At 35.3% G+C, this 17,531-nt stretch overlaps 1 protein-coding gene across 1 annotated transcript; it reads left to right on the top strand.

Moving 5' to 3' along the window:
• Positions 1-64: 64 nt before the first annotated feature.
• Positions 65-1,626, top strand: LOC130469840 (uncharacterized mitochondrial protein AtMg00240-like). The gene is made up of 2 exons (XM_056839348.1): positions 65-711; positions 793-1,626. Exons 1-2 carry the CDS (start codon positions 441-443, stop codon positions 906-908), a joined length of 387 nt encoding a protein of 128 aa, XP_056695326.1. The 5' UTR covers positions 65-440; the 3' UTR covers positions 909-1,626.
• The last annotated feature ends 15,905 nt before the right edge of the window (positions 1,627-17,531 follow it).

Here is a 17,531-nt window from a genome sequence, read left to right as displayed (position 1 = left end):
ATAATAGCATACTTAAAGCTCTTATCCTAACTTAAACTGGTATCCCTATACCCCCCCCCCCCCCCCTAATTTTTAGATCATATCACAGTGAGATGAGATTATACACTTCCTTAATTTGTTCCCAAAGGATTTTCAATATATCTGTTTTCAGGGATTCCAACGAATATATACCAAACTATAATTTCATTCCTTTCCATCTCTCCCTCTCCTTCCCAATCCCCTTATCTTCTTCTCTATTTGTGTTTTATGGTTTGTGAATTCTGAAAGGTTTCTTCAGAATTGCCTATGCGTTTTGGTTATGTATGCATTGAGGTTGCGAGGAGTTATTCAGGATTATTTTTGTGTCAACGGAAGTATACTCTTGATATTATTTCGGAAGCAGGTTTTGCGGCTTTACCATTGAACAAAATCATCGTCTTGGCCTAGCTGATGGGTCGTTAATGAAGGAGCCGGAGGCTTACCGCCGGCTTGTAGGCCGCCTGGTCTATTTAGTTGTGACTCTTCCGGACCTTGCTTATTCGGTCTATATCTTATCACAATTCATGCAGGAGCCTCGAGTTGACCATTGGGATGCAACATTGAGAGTTGTTCGGTACTTGAAGGGTACACCAGGACAGGGTATCCTATTACGTGCTGACAGTAATTTAACTTTGCAAGGATGGTGCGACTCAGATTGGGCAGTGTGTCCCATCACTCGTCGTTCTTTAACAGGTTCGTTTGTGTTTTTAGGTCATTCGCCTATTTCATGGAAGACAAAAAAAAACCAACACACTGTTTCTCGCTCTTCCGCAGAGGCAGAATATCGCTCCATGGCCGCGATTACATGTGAATTAAAATGGTTAAAGGGATTGTTGTTGAGTTTAGGAGTTCATCATCCTAAAGTTATTCCATTATTTTGTGACAGTTAGTCCGCTTTGCACATGGCTAAGAATCCGATTTTTCATGAGCGCACAAAGCACATTGAGGTTGATTGTCATTTTGTTCGTGATTCTATAGTAGATGGTGTAATTGAACCATCTTATGTATCCACTTCCTCACAGCTCGCTGACATGTTTACTAAAGCTCTTGGGAAGCAACAATTTGATTTTCTTTTTTCCAAGTTGGGCATTTTTAATCCCCACACATGCTCCAACTTGAGGGAGGGTGTTACGAAAATTAAATGTTATACCTAATTAATTAAGAAAGTAATAATGGTCTAGCTGTTATGTAAGTTACAAAGTATTAAAAGTATTAATGTTGTAGTTGTTACGTAAGTTAGAAAGTATTAGGAAGGTTAGTGGGTTTAGGAAACTCTTTGATTTTCTTATCCTAGTTGTTTCGTACGCCCTGCTTGGAAATTGTGGGTGTATAAATACTCTTGTTCATCAATAATATTGGGGGAAAGCTTTTCCCTTATATAATATTTATCACTTATGAATCAGAAAACAGAAAAGAGAGAAAGTGAAAAAAAAATGTGGAAATTTGTTGCTTACAAGGTTTGAACCTTGGTTGATTGAAGAAGTATGATAGAGCTTGCAAAGGGAAGGAATGCAAAACATTTCCTTAGGAATAGTGAATTTCATGAATTTGTGACTCAAAACACTATTGATAAGCATAGTGTTGCAAATGTGAGTATTTTAAAGGTTAGAGATATACATAAAATCTCAACCCTTACATTAAAAATCTCAACCCTCATCTCCATTATACGTGCTTCATTGTTAATATCAACCCTCACCAAATTAGAATTTTGTATGTTGGGCTTCATTGTTAATCTCAACCCTCACCAAATTAGAATTTTGTACGAGCATAAATCATAATTGTTTATGTTAGGCTTCATTGTTTATGTTCTATGGAAAATAATTTTGTATGTGCTTCATTGTTTATGTTCCATCGCAAGAATTTTGTACAAGCATAATTGTTTTTGTTCCATCGATTTATGTGTGTCCATTTAATACTACTTCGTATACCTACTGGATATTGATATATTTGTATTTTAACTTACGTATATTAATTCTTTTACTGTGATGATGGAGTATTACACATATAAGTTGCACACAAGAAAAAAAAAGCACAAACTTTAATTCATCAGCGATTTTTATGCATTGATCAACCCATCTTTTCCCTAATTAGTAATTGACCGTGCCATGTAATTATCTTGCAGGAACAAACACTTGGGACAGATTTGAGTTGCGTGCCCACAAGAGAGTCATCGACCTCTTCAGCTCCCCTGATGTGGTGAAGCAGATCACTTCAATCACCATTGAACCTGGTGTTGAGGTTGAGGTTACAATTGCAGACTCTTAGATGTCCTGCCAAGTTATGTTTTAGGGCTTTTGTAGTTGTCCCTATATATAGTGGTGCTCCTACTTACTCGGAATTTTGGAGATAACTGAAATTGTTTGTTGGAAGAGATATTTTTATTTAGTTATTAATGTTATCATGTTTTCATTGAACATGTGTTATTTCTCCATGTTTTATCAATAGAACTCTCCAGTTTGAGTATGGAAATTTATAAAAAAAAACTCATTTGTATACGATATAATAACACAAATATGTACGAAAATTGACAAACCCGTGCATCGCACGGGCTTCAATACTAGTTTTTGATAATCTTAAAAAATACGGAGTGTTTTCAAAATATCTATTTTTTATAATTGTTCTTTTCGTCTCAATAAGGCATTTCATCTAACCTTTAAAAATAAAATAATAAAAATTATTATTCCTAATTTCCGATAAATACAATTGTGAGACATGAAGTGTAACAACATTGGTTTTTGGGTGTGTGATGAGACTACGAGACTCGTGAGTCGTGACAAATAAAAATCACAGGGCCCAAAACGAACTAAACATATGGGGCTACTATACTGGTATGGGCCCAAAACGAAATCATCACTATATTTGGTCCATTATGTTCTCAGTTTCTCACGTTCCAAGTTTCTCCTAGTAAAGAGTAATAATCACCACGAAACTATACGAAGTATTCCCTCTGGTTCTTTTTTTCAAATACATCAATTTGACTAATATATTTGTCAATATATTATTTGATCATTAGCATGTTTTTGTTTTTTAATAATTTTTATTTGTAAATATTATACAAATTTACTATTATGAAAATAAAAAATGATAATGTATTGTAATTTATTCAACATTTTACATAACAATATTCGATTTTTGTATATAGGTAAAAAACCAAATCAAACTTATAATATATAAATAATGCTAAAGTCAAAGTAACGCATTTAAAAATAAACGAAGGGAGTACTATATACGGAGTAGTCATAATCTCATAGAAGTAATCTAAGTACAAGTACAATCAAAATGTGCGAATGAGGTTTTGATTTAATAAAAAAGACCGAAGATTTGTTTAAGACAAGTCACATATTTGACCTTATTTATACTAGGTAATTTGCATGCCCTAAAGATCAGTATTAATTGAAAAGTAAGCTGCAAAAACTTTGTGCTTATTATACTTTTCCTTGTAATAATTTCTTCGTAGCTTTAGTTAGGCTGGACAAAAACACTTTTCTTGGAAAATATTTTGTTTGTTTTGTTAAGGGTGGAAAATAACTTTTCCTAGATTAAAAAAAAAAATCTTTTAGAAAACAAGTTATTCATATTTTTTTTATAAGCATATTAGGTCATTGATAGAAAGTCACAAGACATCTACATAAAGATTTGAATCTAACAAATATATAACAATCGAATCAAATAAAAACTTCCTTTCCTCATAGCTACCACTACTACAAAAACATCCTACGGAGTCGGACTTTTCGAGTCGCCTCAAAAAATTAGGCGACACATAAGCTTTTAGAGTCGCCTCTTATGGCGCAGGCGACTCATAAGGCTTCATAAATCAAAATAAATAACCAAATAAAAGGCTTACGCGTTACCTGCAATTTATCAGGCGACACATAAGATTTTAGAGTCGCCTTTTATTGAACAGGCGACTCGGAAAGTAAAAGTATACGAGTCCCCCGTAATATAAAAGGGGACGCGTATACTTTACATGTCGCCTGCTACATAGTAAGGGATGTATATACTTTACGTGTCGCCTCTTACATTATAGGCGACACTGTAGATTTGACCTTATACATCGCCTATGAGTATTTAACTAACCCTTAAAGTATATGTGTCGCCTTAAGTTTATAGGCGACACCTTAGGTTTTTCTTTTAATTTATTTGTATATCCCAATCTTGAACAGTGTTTTGGGATCCTAGGATGCGTCGCCTGTTAAATTAAACCGACACGTTAGAGTTGAAATTATATTTCGCCTTTGATTTACGGGTGACACCATAGCTTTTTTTGTTTATATGTGCCGCGACTCTAGCATCAAAAAGAGTATCGAGGGCCTAGTTAAAACAATAATAATATTACGGAGTATAAAAAATACGAAAGGTCATAATGAAATGCTCCGTAGCAAACTAGCAATTGATCAAAGTAATTTATGAGACCTAAATTTTTAAAAAATTAAAATAAAAAACGTTAATCAAAACCTAACTTAACCCTAAAACTCCATCAAGGAAATCGGCGAACCATCAACCAAATCCACGCGACCTCCATTAATACTCAGGCAATCGAAACCCTCCGACGAATTGGGGAATTGCAAAACCTCTGGCGAAAGATTCAGAGACTATCAATTACCGGTATTGGTTGAATTTTTGACGTCTTCACTCTTTCGTTTACATCTTCATCTCAATTCTCAAACCATCCCTCTCACCTTCTCCTCATACTATCTCCTGGAAAGAGATGGCGAAGTTCTCTTCACGGCGACAATGCGTCTGTCTTCTCCACGACGTCCTACCACCTCCTCCGCTGTCGTCTCCAAGTTCCTTATGTCCCGCGACGACGACCAGAGTAGGGAGGTTAGGGTTTCCTTCCAAAATGAAAATGAATGATGTTTTTTTTTAGTAAAATTTTGTTCAACCTAAAAATCCAGAATCCATATAAATTGTGAATTTTTTAATTAGATTTCGATGTCGATGATGTTAATGTTTCTGCTCGAAAAGTTGCGAATTCGCGATTGTGTTTATTATCTGACCGTTTTTTTTGTGGCTATGCATTGAATGCCGGAGAACCGCTCCGCAAATAAATTAGCGTCACGAGGAAGATCAAGGAGGTAAACAACATTTTTAACAATTTCTTCCCCTTTCGTTCATATCACTCTCATCAATTTCCCCCCCTAAAAATTACTAGACTTCATTGTATTGATATGATCTAGTCCCTGTAAATTGAGCTTTAATTTTGTATTTCTATCAAATTAAGTTCATAACTTTTTTATTTTTATCAAATTAAGTTCTGCACTGCAGGAGGAAAAGATTGTGGAGGCTAGGATTTTTTCTATGTTTTGTAGCTTAATTGTTGATACATATGGTTGTTTCTTGTTTGCCAATTCTAAGATTTCTGAGTATTGGTGGTTTGAAGTTGTATCTCACCATGGAAATTTTGTTAGTATCATTGTTAATTGCTATTTTCTGGAGTTACAAAATCTATAGAATAGTGTTTGTTGGATTGAATATGGTTGTTGTCTAGAGTCAAAATATAGGTAGAGTACTGTTTGGATGATTGAATTTTTTTGTTTATGGAATTGGAAAGCGTCTATAATTGGTCAAGGTATTGGTGTTCTAAGGCCGGAGATTATGGTGAATTCTGAAGTTTCTACTGTTTGATAACTTTATTTGGAATAATAATTTCCTTTCGCAGATACACAATGAGGGTTACTACTTCCAGTCTGTTGAATGCTCTTTTGGTGGTTGCTAGAAGATATATTTCTGAACCTCCACATGTTTTTAATCTCTCTAGTTAATGATACCAGAAAGGAGAAAAGACAAGAAGAATAACAGTAATTTTCATTTAGGTATTTAAGTTATTAGCATGACTTTCACTTGCCGTAGTTTCTTCAATTAAGCTTTCATCTTTGACGCCTCTCTTTTTCATTTTTTGTTGTTCTAAGATGCTAGGTGAGGGAATAATTCATCTGGTATATGGTTAGAATATTTTTTATGAGTTTATGACCTTCCCTCATCTTTCTGGCTAATTTGGTAAACTTTTTATTTTATTTTGTAGTAGCATATGTATTATACTATGGGAGACCTTAATTGTTGATGTTTTGATAGCTCAACGTATGCGACAAGGTTGAACAATAATGAACCTCAAATTACAGGGGAGGTATAACTCCTCTCTTTCCTTTTCTTCTCTTTAGCTTAATCTGTTGATCCTATTTTCGCATTAGACAGATATTGTTCTTGTTCTGATCTGTCACACCAGCATGTTTAACTCAATATATCAACACATGAACTTAAGCTAATGTAAACCGAGCACTGCGTGTGTGCTCATATGATTCTCACTAAGAGACCCACCCCTAGAGCAACTTAACATCGATCCATAGGTTTTACCATTTTAATTCCAGGTATACAAGGTGCTATACAACTATAGATCTTCTGTTTTGTTCTTAAGTCCAGTTGGCTTACCTTACAATAGTTATACACTTTGGTGTGATGGTCACAAAATAAATTGCTATTATTTAAATTGAACCAGTGTACTGTGTATGTATTTAGCTTTGTATTCCATGTAAAAAGACAATGAATACAAATGAATTTGGTTTCCATGCCCGGGAAAAAAAGGACCGGTTAATGTAAAATCAATGCTAGGAGCTTGTGTTGTAGACTCTGTGGTAAAGTCTAGTGAGTTAGCTCATAGCCTCATACAATTGTTGTGCTGCTAAAGATTATGTATTTAAGAACCCGTCCAATAAATTTCAGCGACTTTACATTTTCTTATCAAGGGCTAAGAATTCTCCTTGAGGAGAGTTAGAATCCAAAGTTAATTTGACTTCTTGTGAGCGATTAATATCTGCAATTGTGTCTTCTTTGCTTGTAAGCTGCATTGATATGGCACGGCTACTTCTATCTCATGTTCTATTTGGTATAAGACTTGCACGACACGTAGCTGTAGAGAGCTTTTAATTTACTTGGTTAACATTGATTAAATTTATTAGTAATTTTCTCTATCTTGTCTTGTGTAAGACTGATGATGTGTTTATCCTCTGGTAGTATGATCTGATTATACAATTCTGCATATAGGAAAAACTCTTAGCGCAAGGAGGCTGGTGGCGTGCTTCATTCTCTATTGCAAAAGTACTAAGACAGATTGAATGTGGGGTAAATCTTTTATGTGTTCTTTTGCATGTTTTTCTTTAGTTTACTTCCTTTGTTAGTACAAGGTTTCTTTTTTTCTCCCTTTTACTTTTGCTAATGGTATTTTGCGTGGAAGCTTCTGCTATCACTTTAGTTGTTGTCTTTCTTCATCGATGTTATGGTGATTATGCGTAATTTGAGATTGGTTTATTGTTGACTGGGTTGTTCATTGTGCAATGTGAATTATTCTGATGCTGTTTTCTTTCTCTTCTCATATTTTGTAGCAGATTAGTTGTTCATATCTCATTTTGAAACTCAATATTGTTTATGTTCTTTACATCTTTATTTATGATAGGGTGTCCACCCCTCTATAGATCCGTGGTGCTGTCTAGGAGTTTTTGCTGGGTTGTTACTCTCCAAATAGTATGTTTGATGACCATAGTCTAATCAGGCAAGGCTACAAATAGTGTTTTACTTGCAATGTGGCCATTTGTTTGTTAAGCTTCTCAAAATTCCGAGCATGAAAAGTGTGTAATTTTTAGCAATTGCTGGTTGAACTGTGGAAGTACATACTTAATTGGTGGTTATTTGGTGATTGAGAATTTTTTTACACTATACAATGTCCTACTTTTTATTCCTGCTCCTTGTTGTTTCTCTTTAAAGGCCTAATAATTTTTATTTGGTCATAGTTCTATTTCAAGTATTACTACCATTAATTATTTTTGAAAGCCTATTAGCTCAATTGGTAGAGCAATGTGCCATTGCACATATATGTAGGTTCGAATCCTACATAGGCTGTAATTATTTTACCGTAAAAAATTAAAAATAAATAGCAAAGGTGTCGCCTCAAAAAAGAAGGCGACGCCGTACTGATATATGCGTTTTATATAGAGTTTTTACCCCCGTCCCTTAGTACTTTTATGTATCAAACGTGCTCTTAGGAGCCGTTTCTAGTACTAATGTGTGTTATTGAGTGTGCCTTGAGTTTCAGGTTTGATTATGAGAAATTGGTCGTTTTAGACCCGTTTCATTGTTGATCAAGGCCACTATATGAGTCCGAGAAGTTCGGGACCTCCATTGTCGACTTTCGGGAGCCTTAGATGCTTATGGTTGAGCCCCGGGAGTTAGACTTGGTGATACGGGCGACATACATTGAAGATTGCAAATCGCCCTGGAAGCTGAGGGCGAAATGCAACCATCGGGCGGAAGTATAAGCAAGCCAAGTTCATCAACGCGCGCCCGATCGGGCGCAGCTCGCCCGATTCGGATCGGGCGGTCAATCTGGAGGCTTTGTGGAGATTTCGCAATCCGCCGGATCGGGCGGATTTTGGCCCGATCGGGCCGACTATCGAGTGATTCGCCCGATCGGGCGATGCGTCGCCCGATCGGGCGACGCCAACCTCCAGCTGTTTTTCGCGTTTTTAATTCCGTTTTTAGGCCTTATTTTGGCAAAACTATATAAGCAAACTTGTTTTATTTTTTATATCATATTTTTTTCCAGCACTAAACCCTTAGTTTATTTCTCTAAGTTTTATTTCCTCTCTACATTAATTCAAACACTTAGTTCGATTTATATAAAAACACAAGCTTTCAATTTCCATTGTTCGAGAATTAGGTACTGCTTCTTACTTTAATTTATTCTATTGCTTTGATCATGTTTTCCATTATGTTAATCGCTTTGTTATTAGTTATCATGAGTGAGTAGTTTAATTTCTAGGGTTTAGGGGATCCATGAATGCATGATTGGGATTATATGTGGACTTGATTATTTGATTGATTGATTATAATTTCTATAGCTTATTATTATTGCTCGTCAATTCTGTTCGGCCGGACTATTTTGATTTGAGTTTGATTAACCTTAGATTATGCGCCGAGAGGTATAAATCTGATGTTTTTGGTATGTGGCTATTAGATAGGAATTATTTCTAGTACGTAGCGAGAGCCCGCTAGTTGTTCTATCCTAAGGAATTCATAAGATTCGAGAGATGCATGTTTTCCTAGTTATGATTGTTAATTAATTGTTATTGTCCGTTGTCCAATCCCGGTCTGCATTTATGGTGAACCGCTGCCCTAGATTCCCTTAATATTGTTATATTCCAGTTTGATTATTTGCCTTAGCTTAATATACAAACCAATCCAATTCTTTGTTACCAGTAGTCTAGATTAGTTAATTAATAGTAGAAAGAACATTGTTTCCCTGTGGATACGATCCCTGCTTCCCTTGCTATATTTTTAGTTGGTGAACGTTAGGTTTATCTTTGATAGGAGTGCGATTTAGCCTGTCAAATTTTGGCGCCGTTGCCGGGGAAACGGTTTTATTTTCTGTTGTTGATTGATTATCCTAGATTATTGTTTGTTACTACTCAAGGATCTCACGTTCCTTGAGACCGGATCTCACATTGTTTTGTAGTCTTTGTCTATGCCCAGGACCGTAGGTACTAGTAATCTTACTCCATTCGATCCTGAGCCCGAAAGAACCTTTCGTAGACGAAGAACTTTCATTGCACAGTGTGGGAATTACTCTGATTCTGATCATAATATTAACCTTTCGGAATGCAACATTGAGAGTTGTTCGGTACTTGAAGGGTACACCAGGACAGGGTATCCTATTACGTGCTGACAGTAATTTAACTTTGCAAGGATGGTGCGACTCAGATTGGGCAGTGTGTCCCATCACTCGTCGTTCTTTAACAGGTTCGTTTGTGTTTTTAGGTCATTCGCCTATTTCATGGAAGACAAAAAAAACCAACACACTGTTTCTCGCTCTTCCGCAGAGGCAGAATATCGCTCCATGGCCGCGATTACATGTGAATTAAAATGGTTAAAGGGATTGTTGTTGAGTTTAGGAGTTCATCATCCTAAAGTTATTCCATTATTTTGTGACAGTTAGTCCGCTTTGCACATGGCTAAGAATCCGATTTTTCATGAGCGCACAAAGCACATTGAGGTTGATTGTCATTTTGTTCGTGATTCTATAGTAGATGGTGTAATTGAACCATCTTATGTATCCACTTCCTCACAGCTCGCTGACATGTTTACTAAAGCTCTTGGGAAGCAACAATTTGATTTTCTTTTTTTCAAGTTGGGCATTTTTAATCCCCACACATGCTCCAACTTGAGGGAGGGTGTTACGAAAATTAAATGTTATACCTAATTAATTAAGAAAGTAATAATGGTCTAGCTGTTATGTAAGTTACAAAGTATTAAAAGTATTAATGTTGTAGTTGTTACGTAAGTTAGAAAGTATTAGGAAGGTTAGTGGGTTTAGGAAACTCTTTGATTTTCTTATCCTAGTTGTTTCGTACGCCCTGCTTGGAAATTGTGGGTGTATAAATACTCTTGTTCATCAATAATATTGGGGGAAAGCTTTTCCCTTATATAATATTTATCACTTATGAATCAGAAAACAGAAAAGAGAGAAAGTGAAAAAAAAATGTGGAAATTTGTTGCTTACAAGGTTTGAACCTTGGTTGATTGAAGAAGTATGATAGAGCTTGCAAAGGGAAGGAATGCAAAACATTTCCTTAGGAATAGTGAATTTCATGAATTTGTGACTCAAAACACTATTGATAAGCATAGTGTTGCAAATGTGAGTATTTTAAAGGTTAGAGATATACATAAAATCTCAACCCTTACATTAAAAATCTCAACCCTCATCTTCATTATACGTGCTTCATTGTTAATATCAACCCTCACCAAATTAGAATTTTGTATGTTGGGCTTCATTGTTAATCTCAACCCTCACCAAATTAGAATTTTGTACGAGCATAAATCATAATTGTTTATGTTAGGCTTCATTGTTTATGTTCTATGGAAAATAATTTTGTATGTGCTTCATTGTTTATGTTCCATCGCAAGAATTTTGTACAAGCATAATTGTTTTTGTTCCATCGATTTATGTGTGTCCATTTAATACTACTTCGTATACCTACTGGATATTGATATATTTGTATTTTAACTTACGTATATTAATTCTTTTACTGTGATGATGGAGTATTACACATATAAGTTGCACACAAGAAAAAAAAAGCACAAACTTTAATTCATCAGCGATTTTTATGCATTGATCAACCCATCTTTTCCCTAATTAGTAATTGACCGTGCCATGTAATTATCTTGCAGGAACAAACACTTGGGACAGATTTGAGTTGCGTGCCCACAAGAGAGTCATCGACCTCTTCAGCTCCCCTGATGTGGTGAAGCAGATCACTTCAATCACCATTGAACCTGGTGTTGAGGTTGAGGTTACAATTGCAGACTCTTAGATGTCCTGCCAAGTTATGTTTTAGGGCTTTTGTAGTTGTCCCTATATATAGTGGTGCTCCTACTTACTCGGAATTTTGGAGATAACTGAAATTGTTTGTTGGAAGAGATATTTTTATTTAGTTATTAATGTTATCATGTTTTCATTGAACATGTGTTATTTCTCCATGTTTTATCAATAGAACTCTCCAGTTTGAGTATGGAAATTTATAAAAAAAAACTCATTTGTATACGATATAATAACACAAATATGTACGAAAATTGACAAACCCGTGCATCGCACGGGCTTCAATACTAGTTTTTGATAATCTTAAAAAATACGGAGTGTTTTCAAAATATCTATTTTTTATAATTGTTCTTTTCGTCTCAATAAGGCATTTCATCTAACCTTTAAAAATAAAATAATAAAAATTATTATTCCTAATTTCCGATAAATACAATTGTGAGACATGAAGTGTAACAACATTGGTTTTTGGGTGTGTGATGAGACTACGAGACTCGTGAGTCGTGACAAATAAAAATCACAGGGCCCAAAACGAACTAAACATATGGGGCTACTATACTGGTATGGGCCCAAAACGAAATCATCACTATATTTGGTCCATTATGTTCTCAGTTTCTCACGTTCCAAGTTTCTCCTAGTAAAGAGTAATAATCACCACGAAACTATACGAAGTATTCCCTCTGGTTCTTTTTTTCAAATACATCAATTTGACTAATATATTTGTCAATATATTATTTGATCATTAGCATGTTTTTATTTTTTAATAATTTTTATTTGTAAATATTATACAAATTTACTATTATGAAAATAAAAAATGATAATGTATTGTGATTTATTCAACATTTTACATAACAATATTCGATTTTTGTATATAGGTAAAAAACCAAATCAAACTTATAATATATAAATAATGCTAAAGTCAAAGTAACGCATTTAAAAATAAACGAAGGGAGTACTATATACGGAGTAGTCATAATCTCATAGAAGTAATCTAAGTACAAGTACAATCAAAATGTGCGAATGAGGTTTTGATTTAATAAAAAAGACCGAAGATTTGTTTAAGACAAGTCACATATTTGACCTTATTTATACTAGGTAATTTGCATGCCCTAAAGATCAGTATTAATTGAAAAGTAAGCTGCAAAAACTTTGTGCTTATTATACTTTTCCTTGTAATAATTTCTTCGTAGCTTTAGTTAGGCTGGACAAAAACACTTTTCTTGGAAAATATTTTGTTTGTTTTGTTAAGGGTGGAAAATAACTTTTCCTAGATTAAAAAAAAAAATCTTTTAGAAAACAAGTTATTCATATTTTTTTTATAAGCATATTAGGTCATTGATAGAAAGTCACAAGACATCTACATAAAGATTTGAATCTAACAAATATATAACAATCGAATCAAATAAAAACTTCCTTTCCTCATAGCTACCACTACTACAAAAACATCCTACGGAGTCGGACTTTTCGAGTCGCCTCAAAAAATTAGGCGACACATAAGCTTTTAGAGTCGCCTCTTATGGCGCAGGCGACTCATAAGGCTTCATAAATCAAAATAAATAACCAAATAAAAGGCTTACGCGTCACCTGCAATTTATCAGGCGACACATAAGATTTTAGAGTCGCCTTTTATTGAACAGGCGACTCGGAAAGTAAAAGTATACGAGTCCCCCGTAATATAAAAGGGGACGCGTATACTTTACATGTCGCCTGCTACATAGTAAGGGATGTATATACTTTACGTGTCGCCTCTTACATTATAGGCGACACTGTAGATTTGACCTTATACATCGCCTATGAGTATTTAACTAACCCTTAAAGTATATGTGTCGCCTTAAGTTTATAGGCGACACCTTAGGTTTTTCTTTTAATTTATTTGTATATCCCAATCTTGAACAGTGTTTTGGGATCCTAGGATGCGTCGCCTGTTAAATTAAACCGACACGTTAGAGTTGAAATTATATTTCGCCTTTGATTTACGGGTGACACCATAGCTTTTTTTGTTTATATGTGCCGCGACTCTAGCATCAAAAAGAGTATCGAGGGCCTAGTTAAAACAATAATAATATTACGGAGTATACAAAATACGAAAGGTCATAATGAAATGCTCCGTAGCAAACTAGCAATTGATCAAAGTAATTTATGAGACCTAAATTTTTAAAAAATTAAAATAAAAAACGTTAATCAAAACCTAACTTAACCCTAAAACTCCATCAAGGAAATCGGCGAACCATCAACCAAATCCACGCGACCTCCATTAATACTCAGGCAATCGAAACCCTCCGACGAATTGGGGAATTGCAAAACCTCTGGCGAAAGATTCAGAGACTATCAATTACCGGTATTGGTTGAATTTTTGACGTCTTCACTCTTTCGTTTACATCTTCATCTCAATTCTCAAACCATCCCTCTCACCTTCTCCTCATACTATCTCCTGGAAAGAGATGGCGAAGTTCTCTTCACGGCGACAATGCGTCTGTCTTCTCCACGACGTCCTACCACCTCCTCCGCTGTCGTCTCCAAGTTCCTTATGTCCCGCGACGACGACCAGAGTAGGGAGGTTAGGGTTTCCTTCCAAAATGAAAATGAATGATGTTTTTTTTTAGTAAAATTTTGTTCAACCTAAAAATCCAGAATCCATATAAATTGTGAATTTTTTAATTAGATTTCGATGTCGATGATGTTAATGTTTCTGCTCGAAAAGTTGCGAATTCGCGATTGTGTTTATTATCTGACCGTTTTTTTGTGGCTATGCATTGAATGCCGGAGAACCGCTCCGCAAATAAATTAGCGTCACGAGGAAGATCAAGGAGGTAAACAACATTTTTAACAATTTCTTCCCCTTTCGTTCATATCACTCTCATCAATTTCCCCCCCTAAAAATTACTAGACTTCATTGTATTGATATGATCTAGTCCCTGTAAATTGAGCTTTAATTTTGTATTTCTATCAAATTAAGTTCATAACTTTTTTATTTTTATCAAATTAAGTTCTGCACTGCAGGAGGAAAAGATTGTGGAGGCTAGGATTTTTTCTATGTTTTGTAGCTTAATTGTTGATACATATGGTTGTTTCTTGTTTGCCAATTCTAAGATTTCTGAGTATTGGTGGTTTGAAGTTGTATCTCACCATGGAAATTTTGTTAGTATCATTGTTAATTGCTATTTTCTGGAGTTACAAAATCTATAGAATAGTGTTTGTTGGATTGAATATGGTTGTTGTCTAGAGTCAAAATATAGGTAGAGTACTGTTTGGATGATTGAATTTTTTTGTTTATGGAATTGGAAAGCGTCTATAATTGGTCAAGGTATTGGTGTTCTAAGGCCGGAGATTATGGTGAATTCTGAAGTTTCTACTGTTTGATAACTTTATTTGGAATAATAATTTCCTTTCGCAGATACACAATGAGGGTTACTACTTCCAGTCTGTTGAATGCTCTTTTGGTGGTTGCTAGAAGATATATTTCTGAACCTCCACATGTTTTTAATCTCTCTAGTTAATGATACCAGAAAGGAGAAAAGACAAGAAGAATAACAGTAATTTTCATTTAGGTATTTAAGTTATTAGCATGACTTTCACTTGCCGTAGTTTCTTCAATTAAGCTTTCATCTTTGACGCCTCTCTTTTTCATTTTTTGTTGTTCTAAGATGCTAGGTGAGGGAATAATTCATCTGGTATATGGTTAGAATATTTTTTATGAGTTTATGACCTTCCCTCATCTTTCTGGCTAATTTGGTAAACTTTTTATTTTATTTTGTAGTAGCATATGTATTATACTATGGGAGACCTTAATTGTTGATGTTTTGATAGCTCAACGTATGCGACAAGGTTGAACAATAATGAACCTCAAATTACAGGGGAGGTATAACTCCTCTCTTTCCTTTTCTTCTCTTTAGCTTAATCTGTTGATCCTATTTTCGCATTAGACAGATATTGTTCTTGTTCTGATCTGTCACACCAGCATGTTTAACTCAATATATCAACACATGAACTTAAGCTAATGTAAACCGAGCACTGCGTGTGTGCTCATATGATTCTCACTAAGAGACCCACCCCTAGAGCAACTTAACATCGATCCATAGGTTTTACCATTTTAATTCCAGGTATACAAGGTGCTATACAACTATAGATCTTCTGTTTTGTTCTTAAGTCCAGTTGGCTTACCTTACAATAGTTATACACTTTGGTGTGATGGTCACAAAATAAATTGCTATTATTTAAATTGAACCAGTGTACTGTGTATGTATTTAGCTTTGTATTCCATGTAAAAAGACAATGAATACAAATGAATTTGGTTTCCATGCCCGGGAAAAAAAGGACCGGTTAATGTAAAATCAATGCTAGGAGCTTGTGTTGTAGACTCTGTGGTAAAGTCTAGTGAGTTAGCTCATAGCCTCATACAATTGTTGTGCTGCTAAAGATTATGTATTTAAGAACCCGTCCAATAAATTTCAGCGACTTTACATTTTCTTATCAAGGGCTAAGAATTCTCCTTGAGGAGAGTTAGAATCCAAAGTTAATTTGACTTCTTGTGAGCGATTAATATCTGCAATTGTGTCTTCTTTGCTTGTAAGCTGCATTGATATGGCACGGCTACTTCTATCTCATGTTCTATTTGGTATAAGACTTGCACGACACGTAGCTGTAGAGAGCTTTTAATTTACTTGGTTAACATTGATTAAATTTATTAGTAATTTTCTCTATCTTGTCTTGTGTAAGACTGATGATGTGTTTATCCTCTGGTAGTATGATCTGATTATACAATTCTGCATATAGGAAAAACTCTTAGCGCAAGGAGGCTGGTGGCGTGCTTCATTCTCTATTGCAAAAGTACTAAGACAGATTGAATGTGGGGTAAATCTTTTATGTGTTCTTTTGCCTGTTTTTCTTTAGTTTACTTCCTTTGTTAGTACAAGGTTTCTTTTTTTCTCCCTTTTACTTTTGCTAATGGTATTTTGCGTGGAAGCTTCTGCTATCACTTTAGTTGTTGTCTTTCTTCATCGATGTTATGGTGATTATGCGTAATTTGAGATTGGTTTATTGTTGACTGGGTTGTTCATTGTGCAATGTGAATTATTCTGATGCTGTTTTCTTTCTCTTCTCATATTTTGTAGCAGATTAGTTGTTCATATCTCATTTTGAAACTCAATATTGTTTATGTTCTTTACATCTTTATTTATGATAGGGTGTCCACCCCTCTATAGATCCGTGGTGCTGTCTAGGAGTTTTTGCTGGGTTGTTACTCTCCAAATAGTATGTTTGATGACCATAGTCTAATCAGGCAAGGCTACAAATAGTGTTTTACTTGCAATGTGGCCATTTGTTTGTTAAGCTTCTCAAAATTCCGAGCATGAAAAGTGTGTAATTTTTAGCAATTGCTGGTTGAACTGTGGAAGTACATACTTAATTGGTGGTTATTTGGTGATTGAGAATTTTTTTACACTATACAATGTCCTACTTTTTATTCCTGCTCCTTGTTGTTTCTCTTTAAAGGCCTAATAATTTTTATTTGGTCATAGTTCTATTTCAAGTATTACTACCATTAATTATTTTTGAAAGCCTATTAGCTCAATTGGTAGAGCAATGTGCCATTGCACATATATGTAGGTTCGAATCCTACATAGGCTGTAATTATTTTACCGTAAAAAATTAAAAATAAATAGCAAAGGTGTCGCCTCAAAAAAGAAGGCGACGCCGTACTGATATATGCGTTTTATATAGAGTTTTTACCCCCGTCCCTTAGTACTTTTATGTATCAAACGTGCTCTTAGGAGCCGTTTCTAGTACTAATGTGTGTTATTGAGTGTGCCTTGAGTTTCAGGTTTGATTATGAGAAATTGGTCGTTTTAGACCCGTTTCATTGTTGATCAAGGCCACTATATGAGTCCGAGAAGTTCGGGACCTCCATCGTCGACTTTCGGGAGCCTTAGATGCTTATGGTTGAGCCCCGGGAGTTAGACTTGGTGATACGGGCGACATACATTGAAGATTGCAAATCGCCCTGGAAGCTGAGGGCGAAATGCAACCATCGGGCGGAAGTATAAGCAAGCCAAGTTCATCAACGCGCGCCCGATCGGGCGCAGCTCGCCCGATCCGGATCGGGCGGTCAATCTGGAGGCTTTGTGGAGATTTCGCAATCCGCCGGATCGGGCGG

Source organism: Spinacia oleracea, chromosome 1, assembly GCF_020520425.1.
Source record: "Spinacia oleracea cultivar Varoflay chromosome 1, BTI_SOV_V1, whole genome shotgun sequence".
Classification (NCBI taxonomy): domain Eukaryota; kingdom Viridiplantae; phylum Streptophyta; class Magnoliopsida; order Caryophyllales; family Amaranthaceae; genus Spinacia; species Spinacia oleracea.
This window is presented reverse-complemented; position numbering and strand designations above follow the sequence as displayed.

Coding starts and splice junctions, on each gene's coding strand:
- LOC130469840 (XM_056839348.1), top strand. CDS start 441: ATGAAGGAGCCGGAGGCTTACCGCCGGCTTGTAGGCCGCCTGGTCTAT. Junction 712..792: donor CACTCGTCGTTCTTTAACAG/GTTCGTTTGTGT, acceptor GCTCTTCCGCAG/AGGCAGAATATCGCTCCATG.